We start from the raw sequence: 16,230 nt of genomic DNA on the forward strand, positions 1-16,230 counted from the left end.
ATAACAGATGTACAGGTGAACAAATCAAGCAACAACATTTAAAGCAACGCACTGCAACGCATCGTGTGCGTGTTAATTGTGTATATTAATATTATTTTGTTACTGTTGTGGTTTTGGTATGTCGCTTTAAGAACTCTAAACCACCGTTAATGACGTAGCGCGTGCATAAACGCAAATACTTACATATATACGAGTATGTAAATTTTTATTTACTTATACATAAATGGAACGGATGTGATGACGATTGTGAAAGGTTGCTTGCAGACATTGCACGTGTAAGAGCAAATGAGTTTACGCTTTCAAATGACAGCAGGTTGGTTTGGGAATGTTTAACAAGAACGAGTAAGAATGTTAAAGAAGCTCGCGACCGGCTTTACTATACCCTATAGCAGATATAATTAGAAAGTCAAACCAACGTGTTGTGTATTGAGATTGATTTTGCACCGGTTTCGAAAAAACTTCACATTATAGTTAGACATATAAATACTTTTAAATAGAGGTCAAGTCACAAAAAACCCCTCTTACATTCTGACTTTCCTTAAGGCAACAATATTTGTTTTGAATGTTTCTTAATATAAAAATGTTGTTGAAGATGAAGTATAAGTTGTGTTGGCTCAAGCACTATGGAATTATATATTCTTTAATGGATATACTTAAATCAAAAACTCAAAACTTTTCTCAAATGATTACCATTTTTTTGTGTAGACTCTCCCATTCCTTACGAGGCCATACGGGTTGACTTTTTTTTTATATATTTTTTTAAATTCACTCCCATATGGTCGAAAAGCTGTGCATAGTCGAATAAGCAGAAATCATGCTTATTTAAAGTCTATTTAGGGATCACAAAGAGCACTGACTAAGCACTGTGATCCAGTAATATCGATGCCTGATTTAAATATATAAATCCAGTGTTTCTTGCGTTGCCATTGAAAGCAGATGCGTGCTGGTGCCATATTATATATAATTTGAAAGCTCGTATCGTATAAAGTATACTATGCTTTCATTTTATTTATACACTTAGTTTTTATTAACTAACATTGAATAAAAACTTGCCAAAATGATTCGAAATGCCGTCCAAAACACGTTACATGCCAATAAGACTAGCCAAGTCTCTCGTCACCTGATTCTTGGGTACTTGCACTTCGATAGGCTGCTCAGTGATTAGAACTTCCGTGGTGGCCAGCATGGAGCCAATGCCCGCAGCATCGGTTATGGCCGAACGCAGCACATTCGTGGGATCTATAATGCCGCGTTCCACCAAATCGCAGTATTCATTGTGGGCGGCATCGTAGCCATAGTTGCCCGACGATTGCATCACCTTCATCAGCACTTCCTGCGCATTGGCGCCCGCATTACTGGCAATTGTGGCGCAGGGTAGGCGCAGAGCATTCTTGACCACTTCCACACCCATATTTTGTTCCACATTCTCGCTCGTTGGCAGCGCTTCCAAGGCCTCAATACAGCGCAGATAGGCCGTGCCTCCGCCCGGCACAATGCCATCACTGATGGCCACACTCACGGCATTGAGTGCATCGTTCAGGCGATCCTTTTTCTCGCTCACCTCCATCTCGTTGGCCCCGCCCACATAGAGCATGGCCACTGAGGCCAGCAGACTTGCGAGTCGCTCGTTTAGCTCGTTAACTTCATCGTCGGTGCCGGCCTCTTTGATCAGCTCGCGAATATACTGCACTCTTTGATGCACTTCGTCCGGATCTCCTCGTGCCCTAAGCAGATGCGTTGCTTTTGCACTGATCACGGCTTCACCCACCATGGCAAAGTCGAGGGTCTCGACACGTTGCAGTTGCACGACATTTTCCAAAAGTCTGCCGTTTGTGGCTATGGCAAGATCTTCCATTAGGGTCTTCTGCTTATCTCCATGGCCAGGCGCTTGCACTGCACACACCTGTAATTAAAATGAAGAATACTCTTAAGAAAAGTGCCTCAAGTAATCCATGGAATTATCAGTTCGTTCGTATTTAGTTTTGAATAGAACCGAAAAATGTATAAAGGTTGTGGGCTTGATTGATTGATTGATTTAATGACTACAAAGAAAAGCCATCCACAAAAGCTATTTGTTAATTTTGAATGCTTTTATGGATTGAAGTTTTCGAAGGTATTCCTATTGATATTGTTGATGAACTTAAAAAAAATACCTAATACGTCTCTAGACTTTAGAATATATACCCCACTTCTAGGTGCTTTCAGCTTATAGACAGCACAGGTTGTTTTGTTTTTTGAAATTCTCTCACTACTGCGAATCGAGTTTTAAATATGCGCTTTGTCTTAAATATTCATAATGCTTCCTCGATTAAATATCTATGCATATCATATCACAAATCTTACCTGCATTCCTGCGCAGATTTGGTTGAGCAGCAGCATGCTGAGCACCTCTTCAGAAATGTGCGGCGCTATAATGACCAACGGCAGGTCAATATCCTTTGCTGATTCCAGTGCGGGGATTATCTCCTCCACCTGCTCGATCTTAACCAGCGTTAGCAAGAGTAATGCATTGGTAAATTCAACCTTGTGGGCTGTCGGCTGATTGAGGAAACGCGGTGATATATAGCCCTGCTCGATAGTCACACCTTCGAGCACTTCAATCGTATCGTTTAGAGTCTTACTATCCTTTAGCAGAAATACGCCGCGCTCCCCCAACTCATAAATGCCATCGCCAATGAGACCCGCTAGCTTCACATCACCGTTTAAAGCGTTTCGTGCCACTGCCTCCACCTCCCAAATGCGTTCCAGCGGCTGCGACATGCGCGTTAGTGCTGCGCAAACCTCTTGCGCCGCTCGCAGGACTCCTTCGCGCAGCTGCTGCGCATTGGCGCCCCGCTCATGTATTAGCTCGCAGCCCTGGCTCGCAATGCTACGGGCCAGTATGGTGGCCGTTGTGGTCCCATCGCCCACTCCATTGTTTGTATTATTCGCGACATGGCGAATCAATTGGGCACCCACATTGGCGCCCCTATCTTGCAGCTGCACATTGTCCGCCACTGTTATGCCGTCCTTTGTAATACGTGGGGAGCCCAACAGACGCTCTATAATGGCGTTGCGTCCCTTGGGACCTAGAGTGGAGCTCACGGCATCGGTCATAACATCGACACCCTTTAACAGCATATTGCGCGCATCGACGCCAAAGCGCACATCCTTCGCATAATAGCGTAGAGCCTGGTGAGCAAAGCTCTGTCCATAGCGCTTGCAGCGGCGTAACATGCTTTGCTTCGGGGTCTAACGTTGGAATTTTGATTTACGTACGAATTGTAAAAATTTTGCGAACCACAGACTATAAAAAATACCCAATTAACTAAAATATATCTACAAATAGTTTAATTTTTTTTTCAAACAACTGCCACATTTTGCGCAGTGTAGTTGATGTGTATATCTAATATTACTTCATGAATACACAACTCAATACGAGTACGAGAAAATAATGCAATTCATACTTTGTACCCTTTTCGCCCTTTTTTCCAAAAAAATTACTAAAAACAACTCTGCAGAATTCCTAAGCCCATTGAGCTTTTGATATGTTGGTGATAAGTATAGGAGTACATATATGTATTTAAAGTATATATTATGAAGAACTTATTAATTATCTTAAATTATGAACAAGAAAGTGATCCATAACCGATTCTTTAAAATACTTTGCCCGACTTGGAATAAGTGAATGGCTCAGACTTACAAGAAATGACACATTGTTATTTCACAAACCATTTGCTTTAGTGGCCTTAAAGGGCATTTGCTCGTCGGGCTTTGGCCTTTTTTAGCTGCTCGTTTTTTGCTGTTATTTTAACAACAAATAATATTTGTGCCATGTTTCCGGCTTGTTTTCGGCGCTCGCTCATTCGTTTATTAAATGTGGCATGCACGTGTTAGCCAACTAACACACACACACACGCACACACACGCACACACACACGCACACAGATGCAAACAAACTACAACAGACGCTGAATAACTGTCGCCATATATAAACACACAGACAGCGAGTCGCGGCAGACATTAATATTAACGTTAAAAAAAACAAGAAAAGGAAAAACAACAACACTGCCTCATCAAACATGCGGCATTTAACACACACACACACACACACAGAGCAAACAGACACACGCACACAGACAAACATCGCATTACAGCCATGCTGGCGGCCCAATACAATGGGAGCAAGTGAGAAAGCGCCATACGAGCTATACTCGCACACACTCACATACACACACAGGCACACATTTACATATGTGTCAGAGCACAACAGACATTTCTTTCTCCCTTTTCCGGTGCGTCGTCGGTTGGCAAAACCGTTTTTTTCTTTTGTTGGTCCTTTGCGATGTTGCTTTCAGTTTGCGGCGAACGCTTTGTTAACGCTAACGCGGGACGGCCAGACGCGCTCCTTTGAATTTGCGCTCCAGTTCACTTTTCGCAGCATACTTTCGGGCTGCCGCTTTTAAATAGTGAGTGCGGAAAATTGATTAAGCATGGCTTTGGTAGCACATCGCATGATGTTGCCGGCGCGCCATCGACGCACCCATCAGCAGCTGGCCCGGAATAAAGTGGGCGTGTTGGTGGTGCCCAGCGTGGCAGAGTTTTACAACAACAGTGAGCCGCAACCGAAGGCCCAGTTGCAAGTAGAGGCGGCGCAGCAGCATTTCCCGGTAAATGGTGACAACAACAATGGCAAAGTGAGTGCAACAAGTTAGCCAGAAAATGCAAAAGAACAAAAAACAAATAAATTTTCGATTGCATGTTGCTACCAATTTGCCAAAGTACTTGTACGCCGCCCATTTCCTTTTGCTTTTATTCCCTTTTTAGCACCACACTAAAGACACCCGTACTCTCACTTCATCGCCACCAATTCACCCATCGAACCCAAATTCTCGCACTCGACGCGACTTGCTATTTGTTTTGCCCATTTTGTTAGTTCGCTTTTGGGCTTTTGCTGGCGCCAACTTTATGCCGCTCTATGTCCTGTAATGTTGTTGTTGCTATTGCATGTAAGTTTGTTGTTTAGTCCATATACTATACTCTACTCCAGGGACCCAGAATATATGATTGCTGGCACTACAAGTGTGTAAATGAAACGAATCGACCGTTTTGTTTGGTCTAATCAGTCAAGAAAACGCTGGAACTGTTTTCAAAGTTGTGCACCATGTGTTCAAGTAAAATCCTTCTTTATATACTTATTCTTCGTTTATTGTATGATAAAAAAATAACAATTCAAACAATTATATAGAGTATTGATTCATTAACTGCATCAACTTATGTTCATCAAGTAATCTTAGCCAAAGCGAATATTCTTTAACAAATGAGGCGGGGAAAAATAAGAGAAAAGAATTGTCATATTTTTGTTATATTTCTACCACTTGATTCTAGTTCTATTTCGTGCTGTACACTTCATTAATATAATTCCAATTTCGTTAGCCTATTTTTTTTTTTTTTTAAGTTATTGAGTTTCAAGCAAATTCTAAGAACTTTAATGCTTGCTCTCGATATCAAGAAGCTAATTGAGCTTTAAAAAAATTACATTTAAATATAAAAGAATCCAGATAGACAAATCATACAAAAATATACATACAGACTGATTTAAGAAGAAATACAAGTAATAGAGAAATAGAGAAGTAATAGAGAAATCTAACTGAAAAGCGTCTTTACTTCGCTTTAGAATCGGGTTTTAGACAAATTTTATTAAAGTTATGATTAATTTTACTAAAAACGTATTAAAATGTAAAGATTAACAGTGATAATCATTTTCATTTTTAGTATTTCTATTTCTTGTAATCAAATAGTGGTATTATGTGCCTTTTCTTTTAAAAATATGTAACCCTTTTAATGTCTCTTCCAAATCAACTGTTTATTATTTGACAGCATACGCTAAACACTCTTAGCAATAAACTTTTGTAGTAAACCTTTTCAATTATAATGAAGTATTTTTTTTTTTTTTTTTGTTTACTGATAAGCCAATTCAATTAAAAAATGTTTTCGTTTTATTGAAGATACTGTTTACCACACTCCTTGCCCTCCAATTACCCCCAAGACTAACCCATCAGCTGTCAGGTCTAAATGGAATATTTAATGTTCACCTTGTAATTGAATAGGCGGTGTTTTGTTGTGCCCCAACGTTGAACTCCGTGACACCTTCAATTATTTGTACAATAAAACGCACACAGCGACCCGACATTCTGCTGACTAAAGCCTCGGGCTGTAATTAATTTAAGATTATGAGCGAGCATGCTTTGTTGTTGTCGTTCGTACGACTGTGAGTGCATTCTAGGTAGAAAAGTGTTTGGGTTTGTTGTGATTTTATCGACTAGCAGAATGACGAAATGGCACGAGTCCTACTGGTAATCAATTGTTCATGACCTTGACCCGAATTGTGGCATGGTTAATTTTTCGCTTTTGATAAATATGAAATCGCCTTTTCATATTTATTTTTGCAGGCATAACAAATTATACATGGCAGCTAAGGAATTATATATTATATATTATATAGCAGGCAAAAGAATGCATCTCCGACCGCATAAAGAATATATATTCCTAATCAGCATGACGAATTAAATCAATCTTGACATGTCCGCCTGTCTCGGTAAACGCCTTTATTGCGGAAACCGCACACAGCACACAGTGACCAACACGAGTTATTTTTAAAATTTTATTCCCTACAGAATTTAGTCATATTATCCACACTTCGAAAGCTACATGAAGCAAAGTTTACACTCATAAATTGTATAAATTTATCTTTCATTTCAAATTTCATCCAAATCGATGAATTCGAAGATATGTATGTATGTTATTAGGGAAGAAATTTCTCTAGTACTACCTCTACAAAATACGGAACTTTTTCTTCTCTTTGCTTCTTCAGATAGTATAGTATAAGCAAGCGCCGTAAGTTTGTTTTGGATACAGGGCATTTCATTGTCAGGTTTGCTTGACTGTTATTTATTTATTAAGAAAGTCGAAAGACTGTTGATTTATTAGCTATTTAGGCATAGTATGCCCCTGCTCACAGATGCATGCTCAGCGATTCTGTTAAAACTAGCTAAAAAGGTAGGCTTTAATAGAGGATAGGGAGTGTTCGGCGGAAATGATCGTAATATTTTAACCATACGCCTGCTAAAGAAAACGACGATTAGTTGGAACACGAAGAACAAACAGAAGAAATTATTTTTGGATGAACTCAATCTGCGTCTGATTCAATTTATATTGTTATTATTTTCCCCACTTCACCAACCTTTCACTTAAAATAACTTGTATAAAAGCGTAGCTCGCATTCAACTGGACTTCACGTCAATTAGTTAATAAGCTATGTATGTTATTCATAAGCTACATTGGGCCATTAAATAGTGATGTCGTAATTGAATTTTGGAATCGATTAAGTTAAGTTCGAGCATACTTATTTGAGTGTTTATTTAATAATGTTTAAGCATTTAAATATCGCCCTACCTCAACATACTATAGACATAGAGTAGGGTTGATCAGCCTCAACAAACGAGTATTTCCAACCCCAATTAAATTTTGGCAATAGCTTACAAGCTGAGCTAAAGCAATTCCTACCTCAAGCAAATTTTAACAACCCCCGTTAAGTGCGGACAAGAACCACCAAAGCTTTTTCAAAACATTGAACACACATATAGTTGCCAACGAGCTTTTCACAACCTTCTGAAAATCGCACGGGCGATTGAACTGAAAATTGAAAAGCTCAAGGAAGCAGGCAGTTCTTGTGACAGTTGCCATTGGCAATTAGAGCCTTAAGCCTTAAATGAGCTTACTTGAGATTTATGCGACACCTAGCCAAGCCACTTGGCCGGCCAGACGCTCTTACTCGTAATGTATCGTTTATTGAAAATGGACACTAATTGTAATGAACAGCTCGGGGCACAGAAGAAGAGACAGAGCCCAGAGCCGAAATCGAGCGAAGTCAGCGGTCCATTAAACCAATAATAAATTGTCAATTGTGTGCCCAACTTGTTGCTGAAATAGTTTTGACTTTTAGGTTGTGGGACTCATGTTCTTCGATTCACGTCTGTTTGCTTGTTTCTTCGTTTGTTTGTTTTCCTTCAGTTCAGTTCAGAAAAAATGTACGCTTGCCGTTAGGTGAAAATTTTATGAAACTCATAGCTCGGCCAAAGGCTGAAAAAACGACTTAGAGCTCAGTTCGAGTACTAGTCTTTAAGGTGGAAACGTATTAAAGCCCCCAGCCAGCTCCGTAGATAGAATTGCGCAGATCCAAGTAAAAGCAATATTTAACAGCTCTTTGAAGGTACAAACCAATTGTAGAATCAATAGCTCAAGTCTTGCCTAATATTAATTAATTCAATTTGTTGTGTATTTGTGCAGCAAAGTATTCTGTTTCAATGAAAAAAAAAAAAATGAACCAAAATTATCTATATGTATTAGTGTAAATAATTAAAAAAAATATATTAATAAATTGTAAAAACTTCTTACAAGCTAGTCAGATCAACACTACCTTACGTTCATATTTAATTTATATATACAAGTATGTAGTATATAATTTGACTGGGAAAAATGCGTTGATTATCTTAATTAAACGTACGTCTGCTGCCGACAACCCTTTCTTGATCATCATTTTCCCAGGCACCTTGCCCTAACTACAAACTGTACTATACTATAATATAGTATTTAAGTAAGCATTAAAATGTTCATTTTTTATAAACATAAATTTAGAAATACATTTAAAATTACCCGTTTTCTTGAAAAAGTAGTTAACCCCTAACTACTTGAAAATTAAGAGAGGGTGTCATATCTACTCGCAAGAATTTGAAGAAAGTCCTTAAATAGGTCCTTCATATAAAACTTGTACAGTGCACTATATTTCTTTAGCACTGAAAAGGCACTTTTCCTTAATAGAAGCGTAGCCTTTTTAATAAATTTCATTTAAAATGCAATGTAGTATAAACTAAAATTTGTTAGTTTACGAGTCATTGAGGCCGAGCCTTTTGTCAGGATTGTTACAAATTCGTTATAATCTCGCATAAATGACTTTGTTTGTCAGAACCTTGTGGAATTAAAAATGTTGACTGCCGTGCTACTACTGCTATCAGATTCGCCCATCCACAAGCATTTCCGCTTCAATTAGTTTGCACAAAAAGCCCCTAAACCACAAATAGTATTGTTGTAGCCAAACTTTCGCATAATTTATAGATACAACAAGCAGCAAAGACCCATACTGCAACTTTAATTAAGTTGAACTTATCTGTGCTTTACACCTGAGACTGAGGCTGAAGCCCGAAACTGAAGCAGCGCCCAGGCGAACGCCCACACGAAAAATGCGCTCAAATATGCAAATGAATGTGACACGTTGAAATGCGGCTTTACAAACAACACACACACATACACATACACTCGCATATACGCCCATCCGCCCACTCACTCACCCATACCTATGAGTTCTGGGACACACCTATGGGAACATGCATTTTGGTCATGTTTACAATGTCAACTAGGATAACAGAGCACGCACAAGTATGAGAACATGCGAGTCTTGCAGTAAGTATATAACTAGAGCTTTCTGCGAGAGTCACAGTTACCATTAAAGAAAAAAGAGAGAAAAAGAGAGAGATGCGGCAATGTCATAAAGTTTGATGTCATTGCGAATTAGGACAAATTGGAGAGCACGTGTAAGGAAAAGGGAGCAGTCAAAGTTTCGCATTTCAAAATATAAAACAGCTGTTTGCCTAACGCCCCCCAAGTAGCATGTGCATGAACGAGAGCAAGTTATCAGAGAGTAAGGTGTCAGCTGTCGTTTGTCGCTTGTCGGCGTACGCCCACGCAACACTGGCCAGAGCTTTTGCGAGAGAACCGCTCTCAGGGCTGAGGCCGCATCAACCGCACAATTTGCGGCACAATCGTGTGCCGAAGAATTTGGCATGTAAACAAAACGTGCTGCCGTTACTGCATTGCCAGTACCGTTACCGAGCAAGAGCCCGACCGAGCAATCCACTGTGTCAGTGCGCCGTCCGCCCAGGAGCCGACGATTGCTTTCAATTTCATTTCAACGCTTGCTTCTTCAATTCGCTTTCAATTTCGCCAGCCGTTAGTGGCAGCGCCTCTGCTGAACACTACTCTTAGCTGGACGCCTCAGTCGTGTTTTTGTTGTAGTGCCTCGCGCGTGTGCTTCTCGCTGTTCTCGTCCTCGTCCGTGGCCGTCGGCAACGTTGGGCAACGTTTCGATTTGCCAGCCAGCAGGCAGCCAGGCCGTGGCCACCGCCATTTGTCCTGTGCCCATGTTTTTGGCCAGCAGTTTGCACGCGCGTCGTCCGCCATCGTCGTCGTTGTCGTTGCCGTTGAATTTCGCTTCAAATTTCTACACTTTTTTACACAATACGACAAATACAAAAAAAAATTTACAAAAATATATTCAAATGTGCAGTTAGGAGGAGAAAAAGTGAAATTTGCCATTTCTGTTACGCCTTAAAAATAGTTTCGTAAATATTGCCTTAACAAATGTGTAAATAAATAATGCTATTCATATTTAATCATCAACGATGTGTGCTGTGCATAAATAATACAGAAATTGCAGTATAAATGTAATGCGAAATGTGATTTATACACGTTTTGTGTTTCGATTTCATTTACAAATTTCACAATTCTGACTCGCACGTCTGTCCGGCCAGTCGGACACACTGACTGGCTGACAGGCTTTGCAGGACAGACGTATGAGTGACAATTGCAAATGTGAAAACCAACAACAAAACAACAATTGAGAAGTCAATCAATAAATAATGTTTTAAATCGAACAATAAATAAAGCCCTGAATAACGATGGCATTGATATAATAAATTAGGACATTCGCTTAAAATATAAATTAATTCAGAGTTCTATTGCATTGAAGAATTAAATTAACATGATTCTTAAAATATTGTTTGCAAAGTAAAATACTATTCCAGAGAGAATAAACAAGAATTTTTTAAATTAAAATAAAAATCGAAAATAATACATAATATGAATTTACAAAATCTATGTTAATTAAAAAGGATTATAAATAAATAACAAATAATAATAACAATAATAACAATAACAACGAATTATGGGTAACAAATGAGAGTTATCAGTTGTTTTCGATCCAGAAATAATAAGTTCAGTTATAAAAATTATAATAAAAACCTAAAAATTGTATATATCTATAAAAAAAAATAATGAGGGAATTTATATTATAAGTATATAATAATCAAATATTTATCGATATTTGAGAAGAACTTTTCAGTTTATTAATTAAATTAAATTAATTAATTAAATTAATTACTTTTTTGTGGGGTGGTCCTGTACCACCTGTATTTAAGAGTTGAGCCTGCTCGACTTTAGCATTCCTTTCTTGTTTTATATTATTATGGTATTACGCGTTTATCGACACGTGGACGTTGTAGAACGTCCGCTTCGTTCAATTGTGTCTACTATTTGGAAGGTTTGCGTTATACGAGAAAAAAGTCCGAAGCAAAATATGCCATAGCTTTAGCCATTCCCACATTGTTGATCATTGATGTACCCTAACACTTCGCTATGAAATAATCAATTCGGTTCAAGCCATTAGAAACACAGACTTTCGTTTATATTTTTCTGGTCACTCGTAAATATTTCCTTTAGATCTTATTGGATATATGTTCCTAGAACTAAGAGATTTTAGTCTTTCGCCTGCTTTGAAATGTGGAAGATAGAATGTATTTTTTTATCGCTGCTTCTGACTTGTGCGATGGTGAGTTCGAGTTTAACTTATAGGTTTCAGATAGTAGAATCGTTTTTTCCTCCATTATATAGTCAACTTTAATACAGAAAAAAATAAATGGAGATAGTTATCAGGCAGCTCAAGCATCTTTTAAAGCTAAAACTTTAAAGAAGATAGTTAAAGTTAGAGACTTAAGGCCCACTGGTATGCTTGAAAAATATAATACTAAGACGTCATCGGATGAAGTTTATCATAAAGGAATGGATGATGATGTAATTATGAAATCGCATGTTGACGCCCGTGTCAAGAATGGTTCTTTAAAAACCCACCATTTAAATGCAGATAATGACGATCTAGATAAACCTAAAAGCAAAAGAGGAATTGTCAAAAAGAAGCTGGGTGTCACCGCTAAAACAGGAACAAAGTCGGAGACAAATATACCTAATGTAACTGAATTGAACAAGAGACTTAGAAGTTCGGAATCTGGGGCCATTATTCGGAGTAAAAGAAAAGTATCTGCTCTGAAAACCAAAAAAAAAATTTTCTTCCGAAAATTACGAAAATTCATCAAATGCACAGCGATAAAGGCTAAAATGGCGTGGGCAATAAAAAAAGTTGTAGATAAATACCCAGAATTAAGGAGCTGTGTGAAGCTTTTACAACCAAGAACTAAAAAAAAGAAAATTATAGCACCAATTGTTGCTTTAATTCCTTTACTTAGTACACTTGGTGGGATAATTTTTACGGCATTTACAATAACAAGAGTATTACATATTTTAAAAGCAATGTTTAAAGTTTATCAACTCTATAAATGTGCAAAAGGAATGTATGACGCATACAAGAAATTGGACGACTTGAACGATGAACATAATGACAATGATTGTTAATCAAATATATTTTGTAAAAGTTGGCCAATATGACCAACGTACCAAAATCGTATTCTACAGTTGTATGTTTTATTATGTAACACTGAAAAGTGTAAGGGTATATTGTTTTGTGAAAGTAGGTTTGTATAAAAGAGGAAGAGTTGCTCTTTCCTATATTATAGTAATAATAGACGAATGCCGCCTGCCTGTTTCGCAACCAAATGTTCAAGCTGTGATTTGATATTCATTCACACAAACAATCAAATTATTTGTGGAAATTATTTGAAAAACTCTGAGTTGAAGAATGCTTAAAAATGGCTTTGTCTTTTTCGAAGTACTAATTTGTAATTGGAAGTGCTGCTATTTTTAAGTTATGACAAGCTTCTTAAGAATAATCGATTTGTTTTCTTAACTATTATCTTATCAATTATTCTGTTTTAAAAACTTAGCTTCAATAAAAATGTTAGCACAACATATTTGAATATTCAAAGGCACAATTTATTACACAATCCCCATAAATAATTGCAAAAGAAGGAGAGTAGTGGATATAATTGAAATTGTATGAATCGCATGAATTCATGAATGTGTTGCTCCTAGGGGCGTTGTCACTTAGAAGAGCACGTGCAGGCGTAGATGAAAAACTTCAAAACTTAATGCATATTATATGGTTGCTGTTGTGTTTAAATTTTTATATAACTAAAAACGTTGCCACAAGCTCTTACAATAATGCGGAAAAAATGAGTTGAAGCAAACGAAGCGAAAGTTAAAACATACAGAGATAAAAACCAAGAAACAGACAAGCTGCATGCAACAAAAAATGAACAAATATATACTTATATAGTGTACTCGTATATATGTATATTTATATACCTATTTGTATGAACATGGTAGCAGCCGTCAACGACAGCAAAAACAACGATAATAATAGCGCTAACAAAGCCACCTACACATCGGGCGTGAAAAAAATGATAATGGCGTCCATGGCGTCCAAACGTGAAAAGTGATTATATTTCCCCAAAGGGGTGAACGGGGTTAACTTCAATTGGTAATGGCACAGTGCGATTGTGGACGGCACGCGCTAAATAAGTTAATTATCCACAGTCACACATACACGTACACACACATTTATATATGTATATATAGATAAAATCGGACGTGCATATCGATTATATATAGCATATAAGCAAGTAGGAGTATTGTTTGCATTGCACAATGAAGTGATTTTTAACTAGCTTTTTATTGTTGTACAATATGTATATATATATATATATATATATATATATATATATATATATATATATATATATATATATATATATATATATATATATATTGCTCATTATAATAACATATATACAAGTATATGTTAATGTGTTTTGTATGTGGCTAACGAGCGTGCATTTAGCTTTCGGCGTTTACCCTACGTATACGTAATTTTTATGCGCAGTGTACTTCTCAAGTACGTTTCTCATTTACGAGCAATTACGCTAATACCTTTTAATTAGGCTAGTTACTGTTGCCATAAGTATGAGAACTACCCGTTTGAGTGCCAACAACAACGAAATATGAAATGCAAAACCAAAAAATAAACAAATGGAAAAAAGAAATGCTGAAAATGAAAACTTGGTTGCGAAAAGTTTGCCAACTCGCATGGGTTGCTGTCGCTGTCGCCATTGCCGCCAGCGTTAAAGCAACTTTGTTCAGGTGTTGTTTTCGGCACAAACTGTTTCTGAAGTGTTGAGAGTTATGGTTATTCCATATGCGAGTATGTAGGTGTGTATGAGATCGTTTCCTTGACTTGCCTTTGGCCTTTTTTTTAAATAAATTTTTTTGCAACATGACGACGACATGAAATCTGCAGTGTGAGCGAAGTCAACATTGCTTGATGAATACGCAAATGTTGGCAGAACTTTGAACAGTATGGGGTTCTTTCTATTTTGCTGATGAAATTCATTTTATCCATATTTACATAGGAATAGAACTAGACAGGCTGCAAATTGGAATGCTTGCTGATATCTTTCAAGCAGATAGATAGATAGATACAGTGGCGGTGGTGGTATTTTAATCATAGGCCGCTTTTTAAATTATAAAAAAAAAAACCAATTTCATGACGTAATAGGTATATGCTTTTAAAAATAATTGGAATTTTTCATGCTGCAGTTTATTTTTTTCGCTGCCATAGCCAAATATAGAAATTAAAAAGCGATGGAGAAATAAATATTTATAACTGCGAATACAAAAACGTAGGCAGCTAATGATCTAGCTATAGGCAATGGAAAGCGAAGTGCAAAATAAATTTAATATTGCTCGAGGTTAGGCTATTTTATATTTGTAAACATGTATTGTTAAGGTGCTAATCTGAATGCACGGCTTCAATGCTTTGATTAAACAGAAAAAAATAATATAAATTTAAATACTATATGCCAATTAATCAAAGTTCTCTTCAGGTTTTAATTAGTTTCAATAACATTATACCGACTAGGTGTGATTGAAAACAAATCTGTTTTAATTTTGTTTTAATTAATATAATATGCTTAATTTCGATTACAAATCAAAGTCAAGGCTTCTACACTTAAAATACATACCAAAATTTAAAGAAATATAAAAGAGTAAATCTACGTATAAGTCCGACACTAACACATTTTGGCGAAATGACCATTAGTTTTCCTTAGACAAATACGCCATTTGCGCATATAAGTACTTAATGGGCCAAGTAACTATGCGTCTTTGCATAGTAGTGTAGATGAACACCAAGAAGCGATATTGAACATTTTCAGCTCCAACTGGGTAGAAATAGGCTTAAGCGTTTGTGAAAAATATGGTTTTTTTTCTCAATTCTACAAACTGCATTATCGTTTTCTTGATGCCGGAATTATTTGATCTTGGTTGTTATCTGTTAACTGCAACTTAATTTTGCTGCTTCTACAGATTTGAAATACTGAAGGCTGAAGTAACTGTTCGTTTTTTAAATATTTGCAGTAACATCAATCATAAGCGACGCTGTCTAAACACTTCCTTGCACCATTTACCATGTACTTCTCTATTTTAAGTGAACTGCCCATCAAATGGGACACACACACACGCACACATAAAGACATATCGCCTATAAAGGTGAACGATATTTTGCAATTTCCTTTGCGCCTGGTCAGGTCGCCGTGTCGACCTTCAAGGCGCGTCGCTTCATGTCGTGCTGTCGAGTAATATTTCAAAATTCAATTTTAGCCACGCAAAAGTTGATGCATAAAAAGTTGAGGGCTTGCGAAAACTAGATAGAAATTAAATATGAGAAAAAGACTGGCTCTAGCCTGATATAAGTGCGAATGAGAGTGCGAGTATCGAGGAAGGCTGTGTTTTGAAAACGTGGTCATAATTCAAACGACGCGCCAACTACTTAATGTTATTAGATATATCTCTCCCGCTCACACGCCCACGCAGTCCATTCGCGTCTGCTGTTGTTGTCCACGTAGGCGTTGAATGCAAAAAAAACTTGCACGGATTTTCTTTATGGTGTTTGTCTGTGTGCCACTTCTTCCATAATCTTTGTGTGGGTGTGTGTGTGTGTGTGTGTGTGTGTACGTGTCTGTCTGCCTCTGTTAAGTTTATGCTGATGTTGTTGATTACAGCTGCTGCGGTCGGCCGACATTTGCTGACTGGCTGGTTGCCTGGCGGCCTGGCTGCTTCTGTCTTTTTTCT

General features: G+C 37.5%; 3 protein-coding genes across 3 annotated transcripts in view; 2 read left to right on the plus strand and 1 right to left on the minus strand.

Annotated features, from left to right (window-relative positions):
• The window catches only part of LOC115626607, a 150,974-nt gene that overhangs the window by 60,034 nt on the left and 74,710 nt on the right, over positions 1 to 16,230 (plus strand). The window lies entirely within an intron of this gene.
• On the minus strand, positions 984 to 3,290 carry LOC115626610 (heat shock protein 60A). The gene is made up of 2 exons (XM_030522003.1): positions 2,344 to 3,290; positions 984 to 1,903 (listed from the first exon to the last, which is right to left on the minus strand). Exons 1-2 carry the CDS (start codon positions 3,214 to 3,216, stop codon positions 1,085 to 1,087), a joined length of 1,692 nt encoding a protein of 563 aa, XP_030377863.1. The 5' UTR covers positions 3,217 to 3,290; the 3' UTR covers positions 984 to 1,084.
• On the plus strand, positions 4,390 to 4,763 carry LOC115626622. Its single transcript, XM_030522020.1, has one exon. It carries the CDS (start codon positions 4,473 to 4,475, stop codon positions 4,692 to 4,694), a length of 222 nt encoding a protein of 73 aa, XP_030377880.1. The 5' UTR covers positions 4,390 to 4,472; the 3' UTR covers positions 4,695 to 4,763.

The sequence above is a fragment of the Scaptodrosophila lebanonensis genome, unplaced genomic scaffold, assembly GCF_003285725.1.
Source record: "Scaptodrosophila lebanonensis strain 11010-0011.00,11010-0021.00 unplaced genomic scaffold, SlebRS2 tig00000085-arrow-pilon, whole genome shotgun sequence".
Lineage (NCBI taxonomy): Eukaryota > Metazoa > Arthropoda > Insecta > Diptera > Drosophilidae > Scaptodrosophila > Scaptodrosophila lebanonensis.

What these genes read in the sequence shown, in the direction of transcription:
- LOC115626622 (XM_030522020.1), top strand. Translation starts at nt 4,473, where the DNA reads ATGGCTTTGGTAGCACATCGCATGATGTTGCCGGCGCGCCATCGACGC.
- LOC115626610 (XM_030522003.1), bottom strand. Translation starts at nt 3,216, where the DNA reads ATGTTACGCCGCTGCAAGCGCTATGGACAGAGCTTTGCTCACCAGGCT. An exon ending in AAATCTGCGCAGGAATGCAG is followed by an intron (nt 1,904 to 2,343) that starts GTAAGATTTGTG and finishes TTTTAATTACAG; the next exon opens with GTGTGTGCAGTGCAAGCGCC.